The sequence below is a fragment of the Nothobranchius furzeri genome, chromosome 1 (assembly GCF_043380555.1).
Source record: "Nothobranchius furzeri strain GRZ-AD chromosome 1, NfurGRZ-RIMD1, whole genome shotgun sequence".
Classification (NCBI taxonomy): domain Eukaryota; kingdom Metazoa; phylum Chordata; class Actinopteri; order Cyprinodontiformes; family Nothobranchiidae; genus Nothobranchius; species Nothobranchius furzeri.
This window is the reverse complement of record NC_091741.1, coordinates 91,322,116-91,338,388: the sequence shown is the minus strand read 5'-3', so window position 1 is coordinate 91,338,388 and position 16,273 is coordinate 91,322,116. Positions and strand designations below refer to the sequence as shown.

Genomic DNA, 16,273 nt, shown 5'->3' with positions numbered 1-16,273 from the left:
TAAACCCAGAGTACATGAAGTGAAAATGAGTTTATTAGTCATCAACCTATAAGGATCAAGCTCCTGCTCACAGTTACACAACACATCTGAGCTGCACCGAGGATGGTCAGAGTCTACCTCCCTCTGGTTGAGTGGGTCAGAGTACAGCACAGGTGTGTGATTGTGTAGGGGCCTTCAAACCAAATAAAAAGACACAGAGTGTCAGCATGTGTGTGAAGTGTGTTTCCCTGTGCTTTAACAGTGCGATATTGTCTCTTATCACACTCTGGCAGCAGCTGTAATCAGTGAAAGTGTTGTCAGGTCGGGGCGGCAGTCAAGTAAAGAGGAAGAGAGGATTAAAGAGAGAGAGAGAGGGGTGGGGGGGGGGGGGGGTGGGGTGGGTCTGGGTGTTATGAGCACAGGCCTCAGTTTGGTCCTCCTCTCAGTGCTGGATACGCCTGATGGACTGGATCTGGGGGGTCTGGCAGTGAGAGCCCCAGTTCCTCCAGTGCTGGTAGTCTCCACTGTGTCTCTCACACTCCATGATGTACTGCTGACCTCTGTAGCCGGGGTACTGGTAGCACACAAAGCTGTGGGGACACAGACAGGACCATTTTCTACTACAGTTGTTGGTTATAGCCCCCTCTTGTGGTGACTGGGGAACATTGCAACATAAACATGACAAAGGCGGAAATTTATGTAAATGGTTAAATGCAAGGAAACAACAAACACTGTTAGCTGGTGCACAGTGATGAAAGAGGATGCAAATTATTGAGGACATCGATGTGATCGATGTATATATATATATATATATACACATACATACATATATATATATATATATATATATATATATATATATATATATATAAACGTTTATACCTTTAGTTCCCTTTTGCATTAAAGCTAGCAATAACAGAGTAACACTGCTAAAAACTCCCATAGGTCACTGCTTTGAAAGTAAATCCCTGGGTCAGTTTTTATTTCTTAAAGCTACAATTCAGAGTATTTTTTTTATCCGATGCCACCATCTAGTGACCGACAAATGTATCGCACCTTAAGACGTTTTCACTTCCGTATTTACGGCCGAGCTAAAACACGTTTTACAATTATTCTCATGTTGTATCTCTTACTTTATATAGATATATATCTATATATCCATATCTCTCTCTCTCTCTCTCTCTCTCTCTCTCTCTCTCTCTCTCTCTATCTCTCTCTCTCTCTCTCTCTCTCTCTCTCTCTCTCTCTCTCTCTCTCTCTCTCTCTATATATATATATGCACTTTTTTTGAAAGACTGACTTGTCCACAAGAAATGTTGCCAACACTGTTGGTTAATGCTGAATGGCGCTCAGTTTAAATTGCATGGCGATCTACGGGACACGCTTAGCAAAAAAAAAAACACGTATTTGCTACTTTATATCACAATACATGATAAGACTCGTTTTTATGGATTTAAAAAAATCCAGATTGCAGCTCTACGGCAGCAATTTAGGCACATGTTGACATAAAACTGGCAATTTATTACAATCGTGATCAAAGTTATGCTGCGTCAATAGCTCAAAAAATCATGGGTTTCCCATTCTGGTCCTTAAAAAGCCCCTATCCAGCCTGTTTTAGTTGTTTCCCTGCTCCAACACTCCCGATTTAAATGAGTGTGTGATTCAAGGGCTTTTGCAGAGCTGAACAGGTGATTCAACCATTGACTCAGAAGTTTTGTAGAAGACTCAAGGACCAGGGTTGGAGACCCCTGGCTGTCCTAGACAGTGCCAGCTGAATCAGATGATAAAGAATATGGTTGTATTTCTGTAATTATGAAACTAAATAAGCCCAGGAAAAACCATCTTAAACACTTACGCTCCACACTGCACGTGCATAGAGCCGACCTCCGGCATCATCCAGCCCATGCCTTGCAGAGAAGGGTAGTCATCACAGACCTCCACACTGCGGCCCATGAAGTTCTCCTTCTCAAAAATGATCATGCGACTGCTCTGGTGGGACTGAAAGGAACGGGGTTTATGTTTATGTTTGGTACCAGTAAACTAGACTGGTTGTAGGCTGTTACTCACAGCACAGTAGATGGGACGAAGGGACATGAGGCGCTCCACGTGGTAGGAGATGGACCCACTGTAAGCATCCCAGTGAGGGTACTCGCCTCTCTCCAGGATGAACTGCTGGCCCTGGAAGTCATGGTGCTCGAACCCCACCCAGCTTCACAAACAGACACAGTCACTAGATGCTTCAGAACATTTTGCAGCAAATCTACGAGGTCCACTCAGACTTACGCTCCACTCTCCACCCTGATGGAGCGAATGTTGTCCAGTCCACACTCCTGGATGTTGCAGCACTCAGAAGTGAACTCCAAGCACTTTCCCTGGAAATGCTCCTGCTCGAACACAGTCACCTGAGGACACAAAGCTCCTGAATCCCACGTCCATCTCATCTGATCGTCGGATATTCTTGTCTGTTGCTCAGGTGAGTCTTACCTTGAAGAAAGGAGCCATGCCCATTCCTGAGTTGACCAGTGGCTGCATCATCGGGTACTTTGTAGTTCTGTACATCTTGACTCCTGCTGGGACAAACGAGGACAGAGATGTTGTGAATTTTATTTGCTTGTGACCAAAACTAAAGCAAAAACAACTGAAGGGGATCTGGGCAAAAACACCCACAAAGCTTTAAAGACCACTGCGTCTTACCTAGACGGGCACTTTAATGGAAGAGCTAAGGAGTGTTGTGCGCCTACCGCCTGCCTCGCGTAGAGTTTTGAGAGAACCTGGCGCTTCAGTTTTATACCAGTAACCAGGGGTGGGGGCGGGTCCACGCCCCCAGACTGCAGCAGATTGAAGGCACGCCCTTGGTGACCCCACGTGGCCGCTGCTAGATGCTGTTGTCCCGCTCCAGCGACCAGCTCAGCAGATCCTTTAGAGCTCCTGAGGCTAGAGAACAAAAGGCTCTCCGGCATGTTCGGACCCCGGTCAGCAGTCCAGCGGGTGTCCCGGCACAAAGGGCCGGGATCGGGGTAGAGAATGTGGGGATTACTGCCACAGCAGAGACAAGTGCTGGCTCCGTCTGAACCTATATGATAGGGCGACGGTAAAAGTGACACTTTCTCATTCACACACACCGTCTCCAGACACTGATGCACACTCGCCTTGTGCACGTGAGTAGGTGCGTCTATGTTTAGTTCTCAAAGCTGGGGTCATGACCCCACGTGGGTCAGGAAACACCAAAGATGGGGGTCTATAGAAGTCAGAGTAAAAGATGATTTAAATGGCCTGTATCTGATATAGCACCTTCTAGAGTCCTAGAACCCCCCAAGGTGCTTTTCAACGCAATTAGTCATTCACCCATTCACACACACATTCACACACTGGTAGGGATGAGCTACAATGTAGCCACAGCTGCCCTGGGGCGCACTGACAGAGGCGAGGCTGTCGAGCACTGGCGCCACCGGTCCCTCCGACCACCACCAGCGGGCAACGTGGGTTAAGTGTCTTGCCCAAGGACACAACGACAGCGACAGACTGAGTGGGACTCGAACCTGCAACCTTCCGATTACGGGGCGAGCACTTAACTCCTGTGCCACCGTCGCCCCTTAAACATTTAACTACGGTGAGAAATAAATCAAACATCACGTCTGCTTCTGAGGTGATGTTGGCGTTTTGTCCTGGTTTAATCCCTTTATTACAATATTTGCCTCAGCTGTTGACAGATGCAAGATTCTGCTGCTGCTGGTTTTTATAAGTTTGGAAGCTAAAATGTGCAGAAAACTAAAACATTCACTCATGTAAATGAATTTAGTGCAGCAGCTTATCTTCTTTATATTAGGAAGATTTAATATAAAATAAAAACACAATTCATGTACTTTCCTAAAGCTTCTAATTTCAGACTCAGCTAACTTTTTATTTTTTGTTCATTTATCATGAGACATTGTTTGGAAATCATTTACATAAAATCCTTTGGGACAATTATCATAAAGGTTGGTGTAAAATCAAGACTAATTTAATCTAATGTGTATTTTAAGTTGCAGCAGCTCGCTCTAATCTGTCCCCTAGCTTTGTCCTCTGCCTGTGCTCTGTGCCCGTCCCCCTCTGATGATGTGGGGGTTCTTTTGTCTCCATCCTCTGACCTCAGCAGGTTTGTTTCTCTCCCTGTAATCCCTCTCCCGTGGGCGCCAGCGTATAAAAGTGAGGGTCAGCCTCCGAGCCACACACACTCTGAGTGAGGCTCGGCACAGGCATCGCACACACATACAGGTAAGCTCCATCCGCAGGTGGCCACATGGATTAGTTGATGAAATTAGACGGGTTTAGTTTTTTTACAGACATTTGGTCAAATGACTTAAATCCTCTCATGGTGTCTCTGCTCAGTAATCATGTCCAGTGGAGATAAGTCCAAGACTTCTTCCCAGACTGACGGGAAAGCCACTCAGGGCAAGAAATCTGAGATGGGAATGATGTCCTACAAGGTAACTCCTCTCTCAGGTTATATGTGTCGTTACTCAATGGAGGATAATGAGTACCCTTGTCTATTTTCCCCCATCAGATGTACGTGTTCGACCAGGAGAACTTCCAGGGTCGTATGATCGAGATCACCAACGAGTGCATGAATGTGTGTGAGATGGGCATGGACCGTGTGCGCTCCCTGCGCGTTGAGTGTGGACCGTAAGTCTGAGGACACGTCAGCATTTGAAATCTTTGCACGGACGATTTCTGACTCCGTGTCTTCCTGCAGCTTTGTGGGATTTGAGCAGATGAACTTCTGTGGTGAGATGTACATCCTGGAGAAAGGAGAATATCCTCGCTGGGACTCCTGGAGCAACTGCCAGAAAAACGACTACCTGCTGTCCTTCAGGCCTGTCAGGATGGTAAAAACATCCCTCTGCTCTTCTAGTCCCGCGTTGCTTTAGATTCTTGTTTTAAACTGGATATTGTCTCTTCCAAGGACCCCGAGAAGCACAAGATCTGCCTGTACGAGGTGGGAGAGTTCAAGGGCCGCAAGATGGAGATCATGGACGATGACGTTCCTAGCCTGTTCTCTTACGGCTTCACAGACAGAGTGGGCAGCATCATCGTCAGCTGTGGAACGTGAGTATCAAACACCAAAATAGATTTAGAACAAATTGAAGTCATTCTCCCACTGAGGCATTTGTTCTTTGATCCAGCTGGGTGGGATACCAGTTCCCTGGTTACCGTGGCAGCCAGTACCTGTTGGAGAAGGGCGACTTCAGACACTTCAATGAGTATGGCGCTCGCCACCCTCAGTTCCAGTCTGTGAGGCGTATCCGTGACATGCAGTGGCACCCACACGGCTGCTACACCATGGCCAGCAAGTGAGGCTCAGGGAAGGAGAGGAAGAGAAAGAGCGGAAATGAGGGAGAGGGGAGGAGGAAGAGGGAAAGAGGGAGAGACGTCTGAGGTTTTTCGTTACAGGAGTGAGGGTGAGGGTCATTTCTGCCCCTGACCAGAGACGAGAGCTCTGAGGAACAACCAGCTGGACCATGAGAACCACCAGACCATTCTCCATCCCTTCTCTGTCTCCACTCTTCTCTTTCTCCCCTCTGGGCTAAGATTTGCTGTCCCCTCCTTTTTTCTTCCCTTTTTTTAGGTCCCTCACCTCACCCCCCTCCAGTCCTCTGAGACACCAAAGAGGAAACACGATACCTCTTGCTGTTTTACACACATGATTCTCGGCTCAGGGTTTGGTGCATCATGGGAAACTGAGTCCCCGGAGCCCCACAGTCCTCCTGTCCCTGTGCTTGACACACCCGCTCTGCTGTACAGAATTCTGGCCAAGTTTTCAATAAAAGAAGAATCTTGATTCCAAAGATGTTTGTCCTCATTACATCTGCATAAAAATTACTGGAAAATAAACAATTATTAAGGAAAATGACCTTTTCCTGTGAATAAGAATGTTTGTAATGTTTCACTGTGACCACGGTTCGCTAATAAACACTGTAACTGTGTTTAATGCTTAAAAAACCCTTCAGCAACACAATAATCTGTTCATACTGCAAACATTCAGACACATTTAACAAAAGTATTTTAAATGAAACCAAAGCGAGACAAATATTAAATTATTTGATTTTTATGTGAAATACATCTAATTATTTCTAATCAATGACTCAGCATAAATATTATCAGGAGGTTGTCTTTCCTTTTTTATGTTCAGTCTGTTTTTATTTTAAATTCATTTGTTTTTTGGTGTTGATTTTCCCTTTTCTTGTTTCTTTGTGACATATAGTAAAGTAAAATGAACTAAAAAGATACGCTAATCTGGTAATAGACATTTAATACATTTATTTTAGTTTTTGTTTTCTGCTGCCTTGTCCTGCGTTGGCCCACACCATGACTCAAAGACACTATTTGTGTATTATATTTATTAAAAACAGTCTATTCTCCAGCTTATAAATAAGATTTTACACTCAGAATACAAACACTCACATATAAAAATACATTTGAACAACAAAGAAAACCAGAAACTTGTTTAGTAAAGCTGCTGATATGTGTCACAGCTGCTCAAGCACGTTTTTCACCTCCTAAATATTCATGTTTGTGATTACTGAATAGAAAAGTATAATTTAAAAAAGATGACTGCTTTCTAACATGTCCCCTGGTCCTGATGCTTGTCCATCTGGACCCATCACCTTGACATCATGCGCACAAACTCTGAAAAGACAGTTAAGAAAATAGATAAATGAATAAGGAAGCACATGATGATGATGATGATATGGCTTCTGAATGATTCCCACTAAAGTTCTCTTTTACCTTCAAAGTCCACAAGGCCGTCTCCGTTCAGGTCGACATCTTTGAGGATCTCGCTGATCTCTCTGTTGGTGACTTGTTCTCCCATCAGCTTCTTCATGGCCTCACGCAGCTCCGTCAGACTGATATGACCATCACCATCCGTGTCAAACTGAGGACAAAGCAGATACAATTATTTAGCTGGATGTGCAGAAACAAAGAAACTTCACTAATTTACAAGTTTTACTACTAGGGGGGCAGAAAAAACATTTTTTTTCTCTGAAGAAATGGTTTTGTTTCCCTCTGAAAAGAGCAAAATCTGAATATTTCTGATGGCCGGGGTTGTTTAAAGTCACTTGTGACATAAAAGGACCTCCTTTTTACCCATCAGGGCACAACAACAGCTGTAAAGATAATTAGCTACTGTTGGCTGTTTATCTGTGAGTATTTTATGATATTAAATCACAGCATTGGTTTAAAATGAACTCATTATCCTAGTACTTAAACAGTTTAGTAATCAGTTCACAATAAGAATAAATATGTGTTGTATATGGTCTAAATGTTATGTGAATACCATTTGAGATGAAAAGAAACACAGTTATTTTCTTAAAAAGCACCTTCCACAACCTTAGCAGAAGCCCAAGGTGCTGAACACAACCACTAGGTAACAATAAATAACAGTAACAATAAAAACCAATAAAAGAGCATAAGAACAAGAAAAATCATTCAAATCAAGGCAGCGTTGCAATCCTCAAGGCTGAAGGTGAGAACACAGTAAACGGTATTCAGGCGGGGCTTAGGCACCTGCCTAACAGTCAAAGACAACTCCTTCCTGAGCTTTGGAGCAGAAACTGCAAACGTGCGACGCCCCTTCCATTTGCACCTAGAGCGAGGGACCACCAACAACTCCCACTCAGCCGAGCGGGACGGGACATGCCTATGCAGCAGCGATGACAGATAAGATGGAGCAGTACCGTGACGGGACCTGATAGGCTTTTAAATTTTGCTCTATACTGCACCGTAAGCCAGTGTAGTCCATCCAGCACCGGAGTGAGATGTTGGGATGTTTTGTTTCATGCATGTGTGGGTTTTCACCCACAGAACAAAAACATGCATGCAGGTAATCAGAGACTCTAATTTGTCCCTAAGAGTGATGATTGTTTGTCTCTCTGTGCCTGTGATGGACTGGTGACTCGTCCAGGGTGTCCCCCCTCCTCTTACCCTCTCAGATAAGACAGATGAGGTTTTTTTTTTGGATCATGTCTGTTTCCCATTAACATCAATGAGGTTGTAAGTTAGTTTTAACTATTGAAGTCTAGCAAATGAGAAATACTCAAGAAAGCCCCCACATTTCACAGGGAAGGACATCCCAGAGAGTAGGACTTGAGTGCAGATAGAGACTTCAGAGAGATTATAGGTTTATGCTTGGATTACAGCAGCAGGAGTCCCTTCTTTCAGAGCTCCTTCATTGAAATTATAAGCGGACCTCTTTGAACGCGTCTCGTAGCTCCTTCACTCCGATCATGTCTGCCGTCTCCTCCAGCATCTTGGGACCCATCAGCTCCACGAAGTCCTCAAAGTCTAGTTTCCCTCCAGCTAAAACACAAAAGCTCATGCTTGTTTAAAACTCTCTTGGTCCTGACCCGGCATTTCTTCTCCCCCACTCACTGATCTGCTGACTCAGCTCGATCAGCTCCATCTCTGTGGGCATGTATCCCATCGTCCTCATGCACTCTCCCAGGTCGTTGTGACTGATGTAGCCTTTTTTGTTCTTGTCAAACTCCACGAAAGCTTCACGGAGTTCTGAATGAACAAAACAACAGTAAAACACGATGCGAGCCGAGCTCCTTACTGGTCCAACATGTGGGATTAGCAGTCACCTCACCATCGAGCTCCTCCGGTCTCAGCTCTCTGTCCTGTTAGAAAGAGACAATCGCAACAGACTTTATCAGATAAACAATAAATACAGAAGAAGAAGAACCAGCTCTGGCATTATTTATGTGTGATGGCTGATTATTAAACTTCACATTAGGGTCTGATTTAGCTTCTCCGTGATGGGTCAGAGACATGAAAAGCACCCTATGGAAGTTTTTTGTACTGTGGAAAGAAACTATGGATATCTGCGTTCCTTAGTTTCTTTAAAATTTGTTTCCAAACATAAAGACATTTTTTACTCTGATGAAGTGATTTTGGTCGATAGTTTAGGTTTTGTTTTTGTTTTGTTGAACTCTGGGTTTTCAGTTTTCTGTCCAGTTAATTTAAAAATAATGAGCGGAGGAAAATTATTATTATTATTGGGAAAAATAATGACAAGTCCACCTGAAACGGGACCTGAAAATTTCACTTGATCATACCAGGGTTACAAATGTTGGTGTTGCGTCAAGTTTCAAGGTCTAAAAGTGAAGTCGCAGAGCCACCTCTGAGTTAAACTACTCCCTGCTGCACCATTGCAGCAGCAGCAGCTCACACATGTTGGATTTTCTCGCCCACTTTTGCTGTTTGTACACTCATCCTGAACCTCCACGTTATAAAACAAGCTCCACATATCTACTCAATGATTTTCCATTGAAGCCAGTGATCAATCCCACAGAGCACGAGCTGTGCTGCGGGATCTGATTCTGTGACGCAGGCCAGTAATGAAAAGAGGACGAGGAGGAGCGTGGAGCTGGTGCGATGGAGGGTGAAGATACGAGTGTCTGAATAATCTGGATAGAAGGTCATCCTCCTCTTCCTCCTCCAGCTGCAGACTGGAACCTCCTCTTACTCCAGAGGGGCCGGTGGTAACACCAGCCGAAGACTCGTGAACAAGTGCATCATTTTAGTCTGATCTGTCAAAACAGAACAGATTTGGAAACAAAAATATAGATCTAATGGCGTTTCACCTCAGGCATGACTAAACCAGAGCATTCAGAGAACAAAAACCCAACAAACCAAGATTCAATAGTCAGTCAACTGCCTACTTTCTCAAAGGTGTTTAAATAAGAAAAACCCTGACTTTGACTTGTTTATGTGTCATTTGTTTACTTATGTTATTTTAAAAGTAAACATTTTTATGCTAAAAATGAAGGAGGAGTTTGCATCAAAGCAAAGCTAAAAACTGAGAACTGAACAATAATTTTTATTGTTGGTCAGAAGGATGTAAACATGTCTGACATGTAAAATCTGTATTTAAATGCACACATCACATGATCTAAAACAATCCAATCACAATCATTTTATGTTTAAACTGAAAGAAAATTGAATCAAACTGATTACTGGTCTGCTTTTCCTCATATTTATATTTTAAACTTTAGCGGTATAACATTACATTTTAGCTGCGATGTGACTCCTCGAGCGACAACAACAAATCCAGTAGACTCAGAGAGAGGAGACAGGTTTTCCTACCTTCCTGAGGTTTTCCTTCACCGAGGGTTTGGTGCAGTTTCCCATCACCAAACCAATCAACTAAAACCAACTCAGTCACACCGACCTCACAGCGGAGGACGCAGCATCCTCCTGCAGCTAATCCCCCTCCCCCTCCTCTTTTCTCCTCTTTCTCTCCATCACTCCCTCCCTTTTTCTCATAATGCTCTGACGTTCAAACAACTTTAGCAAAGGGAATTAACACTGAGACTTTAATCTTTAAGGTTTTTGATTAAAGATGGAGGAATGATGGTGGCGACGAGCATTAGGAGACTTCCAAAAGAGCAGATACGGTTGAGATGAATGGAAATGATCCTAAAATCTAATCGGCTTTAACGGTTTTCTCAAAGCAACAATAAGAAAAATATCAATTATTGCTGCAGGTTTAATGCTCTAATTTTTAAGGGAAGAGTTTAATTTAGCAAAATATGACCTCTTTTTTCCTGCAGACTTCTCTACAAAACACCATGAGATCTTTTTTCTCTGGAACAAAAGCAGTCATAGAATGAGATGGTGAGGACAACCCATAATAAGCTGTTTGCAGCTGATGACGTGGACTGAACTGACTCTTAAAAATACCTTACAGCTTTATCACTCACGTAAATAGCTTTTTATTTGGTCCAGATTTGTTTCTGATATCATTCATCAAAACTTATTTTAAATGTAAACAGTTGATAAATGACTCAACATTAAAGGAGAGGGACAGCAGAGTCACCTGAAAACACTAAAGGTGTCATTTAAGACTTTAAGAAAAGACTGAACTTCACCACTAGAGGTCACTGCAGGACAACCTGGATAAACCTGACAGTTGGCGTTTATGTCAAAAAACTAAAGCTGAACTTTCTCTGTAGCAACTTTTAAATGGAAAACAGTCATTGTGTGCTGATGACTCTTGTTTGATCACTACAGACATGAAAACTGACGACCTAAACTTTGTGTTGATTGTGAAAACCCTGTCAGATTTGTTAAAGAGCAAGTCACCCCCAAATCACATTTTTTTTGCTGATAAACTATATAAAGGAGTGTCTAATCATGCTGCAGACACTTGTAGTCAATAATTTGGCAGTTCAGTGCATCTTGGTTAAAATTCAGATATTCTGCCTAAAACTCTGTGTTGTGCCGTCGTCAGGGAAAAATTCTGCACTGTATTTGAATTTAAATCTGCCACCGCTATTGGCTAAGAGGTATGCTATGATGTCATCTGGTACTTTATGATGTCACAGTGCCATTGTGAGCCTGTGTGTGTGTGTATTTGTTAGCGGCTCCGCCCTCTCGGTCTGCCAAGCAACAGCATTTGTTGCATTTTTCAAACATGAAGTGGGAGTGAATTAAGTTTCTTGTAGGGGGTGACTTGCTCTTTAAGCTACAACGGCAAATTAGGAAAACAAATTAGCTTCAAACTTTTTTTTTCATTCCTCTTAACGTTCTAACATAGGAATAGCTATAAATATGTTGCAGAGATTAAAAAAACAATCAAACTAACAAAAATAAGTGGTTCTCTGGCATTTGCCTAAAAACCTCCACCAATAACACACTTTGGCCTGAAAGCAACTATTGGACCATCCGGTTGTCGGTCTGCTGAACCACCACACTTCCCTGGGTCCTCCACTCATTACACACTCATGCATTTAACAACAGAGCACCACTGGTGTGTGAGGTTCTCTGCTCATTAACATCAGAGAAGGAGAAACAGCCGGCTGCTACCACTTCAACTTTAGAACAAACTACCAGAGTCCCAGAGAGAAAATCACCATTTGAAGACACGGACAACAAAAAATGTTTGGACCTAGGAAACGGCGACTGGTGTTTAGTGCTATCTTGTTTCCTCAGGCTGTGTGGGTTTCTGGTTCTGGTAAATGCAGAAGATACCTGAGTGGAGGTGTGTGATTGCATTCAAAACCTAGCTTGTTCTGCAGATTTGCTAAAGCAGCTTTAAAAGCAGAGAATTGTGTAAAATGCTGATTCAGAGTGAAATAAATCTGTGCAAAAAAGGAGCCACAAAATGTTTATGATCTTCAGGAATTCCTGATTTAAAAGAAAACATCAATCTGTAGAGATTTGTCATGAAAAACGCAAAAGAAGACAAAAGACTTTAACTAAACAGTCTGTTTCTGCGTCCTCAGATTAAAGTTTAAATTCCATCACTCGAAGAACATGAGGGAGAAAAAAGGATAGGAAGTATGTGAGCGTGTGGAAATGACTGAAGGAGATTTCTCAACACCGGTTTGGCTGACGCTTGTCATTGATCAGTTCTCTTTCTTTACAGAAAAGATGTATCTAAACAGGAAAAGGATGAACCACCTCTAAACAGGTTCAAAGGTTGATCATCAGGGAATAAATATTAATACCAAGCAGCAGACAAAGGTCATAGGGCACGGCAGGCTGATTTATCACGCTTTTGTGCCTTTTCAGGCTGCAGTGACTGAAACACTTCTTATCAATTAGCAACAGAAGACCTGCTGATGTCAAATATTTCCTTAGTTTGCTGAAGAGATAACAATCATCTCTAACACGATGAATCTGATTGGTCTACAGAACAACTCAGCTCCTCCAACAACTGTGACACAAAACTGACACCAACTAGGATACACAACACCTTACAGATTAATTACCTGGTTGATTGCCAGCCTCCTACTGAAAAATTCAATTAAGGAGCTCCTAAATGTGTGCGCGCACACACTCACACACACTCACACACACACACACACACACACACACACACACACACACACACACACACACACACACACACACACACACACACACACACACACACACACACACACACACACACACACAAGGTACTCTGTGTAATAAGAGAAACTGGCAGTTGTCAGGTATGTGTGTGTGTGTGTGTGTGCGTGTGTGTGTGTGTGTGTGGGGGGGGGGGGGGGGTGCAGAATAGTTTGATCTAGTGTCAGATGTTGGTCAGAGGATTTTAAAGAAATGACATTCAGCAATAAGGAAGGGAGGAAGAACACTTTCCAGATTGTGACGCTGACATAAACGTGAGACAAGAAGAGAAACTGGATCACCAGAACAGATTTGGACTTTTATGGCAGTGTTGCATCACCGTTTCTTGGAACAACAAAATGAAGTGAGATCAACAGCTGGAGCGTTTCACTAAAAGCTAGTTTACTAGTCCTCTAGTTTGTGGATCAAGCAGTTTTAGATGCCCTACGGTACATTGTCTTTGTTTAACTTTAATGAGGATCTATTTGACTCCCAGAGAAAAATCTACTTGAATACAAACTTGAATGTCATTATTGATCATTGCTCGTGTTGGGATTATTATTTTAATTTTGCAGTTGTAACTTCAGCAGTAGATTAGAATCTTTTTCATGTGAAGTTTGTGACATGACGCTTTTATGTCATCACCAGATTTCATCCGCTTCTTCACGACCTTTTTGCTTCAACAACAAAAAGATGAGAAAAATACGGCATATACATATATTTTATATCATTTGCCTGCATTGTGTCTGATTGGATCATAGAGTTTTGTATTGTATGTTTTGTGTGATCTCATATGACGTTTCTATCACATTTAAGTGTACAAAGTGGCCCTTTATTGTTCTTTCTACTACAGATTAAGTCTCACTAATGCTGAAATACAACCCTAGGAAAGGACATCACTTCCAGAAGTAGAAGGATCTGTTAAACCCAAGTGTAACGGCTCTAGTGTACTGTCCTGTAGCTCGTTCAGATTTTCAGGACCTTTTAGTGAATCCAACATCTTGCCGCTCCCTGACGAAGTGAGTCTAGTTTTGTTATCCATCCCTTTCAGGACACGAGTTTGTGCCGGCCATCTGTTTCACTTGCGCTCATCCTGTGGGAGCTGAGGTCTTTAGGAGCACTCTGTGTCTGACTTGTCTGCTCAACGTAAGCTTCGTGCCATAATTCACCGACTGTCAGTTTCATATGATCTTCTGTTCTCTTTTCTCTTCTCTCCAGACTTTCCTGACTTATCCTTCTCCCACTCACTCAGCCGCTCTGGCTGTTTTTGGATCACTTGCATCAGCGCTGACATCACATATTCCTTCATAATGTTTTTAATCGGTGCCTTTTGTCTAACCTCGTCACACTCAGGGGAGTTTCTGCATCAGGTAGATGTCTCTCTCTCTCTCTCTCTCTCTCTCTCTCTCTCTCTCTCTCTCTCTCTCTCTCTGTGTGTTTCTGATTCAAACTGAGCTCAGGTCAGCAGCAGGAAACAAGAACAGCTTTAACTTTATTCTGATCTCCTATGGTTTTCATTTCACATCCAAACTGGACACTTTCTCGCTGTATGGTGGTCTGACCTTGAGAGGATGGATGCTGCGTGTCACCGTGTCGTTCCTGATGGGATGTGATGTGATACGGAGCTTATAGGGTGACAGCAGAGACGAGACGCTCATCTGATCTCTTGCTCTCTGTAGTCGTATCTGTTACGGATTACCCTTTCCTAATGTTTCTCAGAGTATAGGAGCTGAAATCCTCTCAGATTCACACATGCTCTCAGCTTCAGACAGCTCATCCTAGCCTTTCCTTGAGGGTTTAAGGGGTCAAAAGGAAAGATGAAGTGGTTAATTTTAGTTGTGAGTGTGGTTTCAGGACCTTCAGCTCTGTGAGGTCACAGAGGTCAGGAATCTGGAGGAGGCTGCTGGAGGATGTAGGGTTTCAGCTGACAGGAGCAACACAATGAAACACACACACACACACACACACACACACACACACACACTGATAACTCTAGTCCTACCTGTCCAAAGACTGAGTGTACCATAGGCAGCAGATCCAAGGGTTCCTCCTCCTCCTCTTTCTCCACATTTCTCCTCTGTGACCCCTCCATCATCTCCTCCAGCTTCTCCTCCAGGTCCTCGCTGTCCTCGGCTGCCTTTGTTTCTGTCGCGGTTTTAGGTAACTGTTTGGGTTTCGGGCGCTGTTGAGAAGCCACACTCTGAGTGTCTCCTCCAGGCACGCCCTGGTCGATACTTTGCTTCTTCTTCTTCTCCATCTTCTTCTTGATGGCAGCCTGAACCTGTTTAGGAGCAAACACACAACGACACATCCAACAATTAAAACTGGTCAGTTATTCAGGCGTGCATTAATGCAACATCATACATGCAAAACCCTCAGATGTCGTCTCAACGCTGAATGAAACTTTTCAACTTGTTAAATTTATATTTCCAGAGAATTTTCAGACCGGTGCATGAAATGTTTCTACAGAATAGCATTTTTAACCTTTCAGTTGATGTCAAAACCTAAATCCTCTCCCCAAAAAACCAATAATTTACCATTTATTATTTTCTAAGTGTTCATTTGTTCATCAGTTTTACTTGCACGTGGCCTAAAATCATCCCTACGACTGTAGAACCATGCAGAACTTCACCGTTGCAAATGTAACCGCATAAGAACAACCCACGACAGAAACAAACACATGAATCTATAGAAATCTGTGTAAAAATATTTCCTCCCCCACACACACCTGCTTAGCGCTTCTCTCTGGTGGTGCGCTCATCGCTCCAGCACCGCCTCCTGCGGCGGATGGCTCTCGAATGAGCATGAACATGTCGCTGTGACAGGCTCAGACTCACAAACACACTCTCTCTTCCTCCCCCTCCCTTGCCGTCTCTCTCCGCTTCACTTCTCCTCTGCAGCTGCTCTGTTCGATTTTACTTCAGCGTGCTCAAAAATCCACATAAACTCTGTTCAAAAAGAAGATCCTCGGACATGTCTGATGCCCAGCTTTGCAACAAAAAAGTGTTTTAATATTTAAAGCCAAAAAAAAAAAAATGAAAGTGAGATGATGAGTAAATGAGTTCCAGGAGAAAATGCAGCTCAGTTTCCCCTCTTCCCTTTTCTTTCCGTCCTCTTACTTCCTGCAGGTGGTTTCCTCAGAGTTTCTCTGTGCTTCTGCTCATATGTGTCTTTAGGTGTGTTCAGGTGAGGTTTTTATTATCATCAGTTGTCTTGGCTCTGGGATTGAGTTCCTGCTCCTCTGCCCCCACCAGCTATCTCCTGATCCTTCAGGTGACACTCTATCCCTCCTGAACTTTACCTCCCCTTGTGTTATCTACCTCTAACATGTCGATCTATGGCTCTCCTTCCCTTCCTCACCTTTTTCCACCTTTTCCCTTCATCACAGGTAAACACCTCTCTTGTTGCCTCTGCATGA

At 43.3% G+C, this 16,273-nt stretch overlaps 3 protein-coding genes across 5 annotated transcripts; 1 reads left to right on the top strand and 2 right to left on the bottom strand.

Annotated features, from left to right (window-relative positions):
• Positions 1-15: 15 nt before the first annotated feature.
• Positions 16-2,945, bottom strand: cryba1l1 (crystallin, beta A1, like 1). Of its 2 annotated transcripts, none has more exons than XM_054739111.2 (6): positions 2,674-2,945; positions 2,464-2,549; positions 2,263-2,381; positions 2,047-2,188; positions 1,835-1,977; positions 16-569 (listed from the first exon to the last, which is right to left on the bottom strand). In XM_054739111.2, the coding sequence occupies exons 2-6, from the start codon at positions 2,536-2,538 to the stop codon at positions 422-424; spliced, it is 627 nt and encodes a 208-aa protein (XP_054595086.1). In that variant the 5' UTR covers positions 2,539-2,549; positions 2,674-2,945; the 3' UTR covers positions 16-421. The 2 variants fall into 2 exon arrangements, with proteins under 2 accessions (XP_054595086.1, XP_054595085.1); XM_054739110.2 differs by having other exon boundaries at positions 2,464-2,546.
• Positions 2,946-4,134: 1,189 nt separating this feature from the next.
• Positions 4,135-5,804, top strand: LOC107377006 (beta-crystallin B1). Its single transcript, XM_015946374.2, has 6 exons — positions 4,135-4,233; positions 4,348-4,445; positions 4,523-4,641; positions 4,712-4,844; positions 4,922-5,064; positions 5,142-5,804. Exons 2-6 carry the CDS (start codon positions 4,353-4,355, stop codon positions 5,311-5,313), a joined length of 660 nt encoding a protein of 219 aa, XP_015801860.1. The 5' UTR covers positions 4,135-4,233; positions 4,348-4,352; the 3' UTR covers positions 5,314-5,804.
• A 535-nt stretch (positions 5,805-6,339) lies between these two features.
• cabp2b (calcium binding protein 2b) lies at positions 6,340-16,154 on the bottom strand. 2 transcript variants are annotated; one of them, XM_015946354.3, is made up of 7 exons: positions 15,584-16,154; positions 14,858-15,136; positions 8,606-8,636; positions 8,389-8,523; positions 8,207-8,316; positions 6,745-6,892; positions 6,340-6,645 (listed from the first exon to the last, which is right to left on the bottom strand). In XM_015946354.3, the coding sequence occupies exons 1-7, from the start codon at positions 15,665-15,667 to the stop codon at positions 6,620-6,622; spliced, it is 813 nt and encodes a 270-aa protein (XP_015801840.1). In that variant the 5' UTR covers positions 15,668-16,154; the 3' UTR covers positions 6,340-6,619. The 2 variants fall into 2 exon arrangements, with proteins under 2 accessions (XP_015801840.1, XP_015801847.1); XM_015946361.3 differs by lacking the exons at positions 14,858-15,136; positions 15,584-16,154 and adding an exon at positions 10,105-10,198.
• Between the last annotated feature and the right edge of the window lie 119 nt (positions 16,155-16,273).

Coding starts and splice junctions, on each gene's coding strand:
- cryba1l1 (XM_054739111.2), bottom strand. CDS start 2,538: ATGTACAGAACTACAAAGTACCCGATGATGCAGCCACTGGTCAACTCA. Junction 2,382..2,463: donor GCATGGCTCCTTTCTTCAAG/GTAAGACTCACC, acceptor TTGTGTCCTCAG/GTGACTGTGTTCGAGCAGGA. Junction 570..1,834: donor ATGCACGTGCAGTGTGGAGC/GTAAGTGTTTAA, acceptor GTGTCCCCACAG/CTTTGTGTGCTACCAGTACC.
- LOC107377006 (XM_015946374.2), top strand. CDS start 4,353: ATGTCCAGTGGAGATAAGTCCAAGACTTCTTCCCAGACTGACGGGAAA. Junction 4,446..4,522: donor TGGGAATGATGTCCTACAAG/GTAACTCCTCTC, acceptor TTCCCCCATCAG/ATGTACGTGTTCGACCAGGA. Junction 4,845..4,921: donor CCTTCAGGCCTGTCAGGATG/GTAAAAACATCC, acceptor GTCTCTTCCAAG/GACCCCGAGAAGCACAAGAT.
- cabp2b (XM_015946354.3), bottom strand. CDS start 15,667: ATGTTCATGCTCATTCGAGAGCCATCCGCCGCAGGAGGCGGTGCTGGA. Junction 8,317..8,388: donor CGAGCTGAGTCAGCAGATCA/GTGAGTGGGGGA, acceptor TTTGTGTTTTAG/CTGGAGGGAAACTAGACTTT. Junction 6,893..8,206: donor TACGAGACGCGTTCAAAGAG/GTCCGCTTATAA, acceptor CTTTGTCCTCAG/TTTGACACGGATGGTGATGG.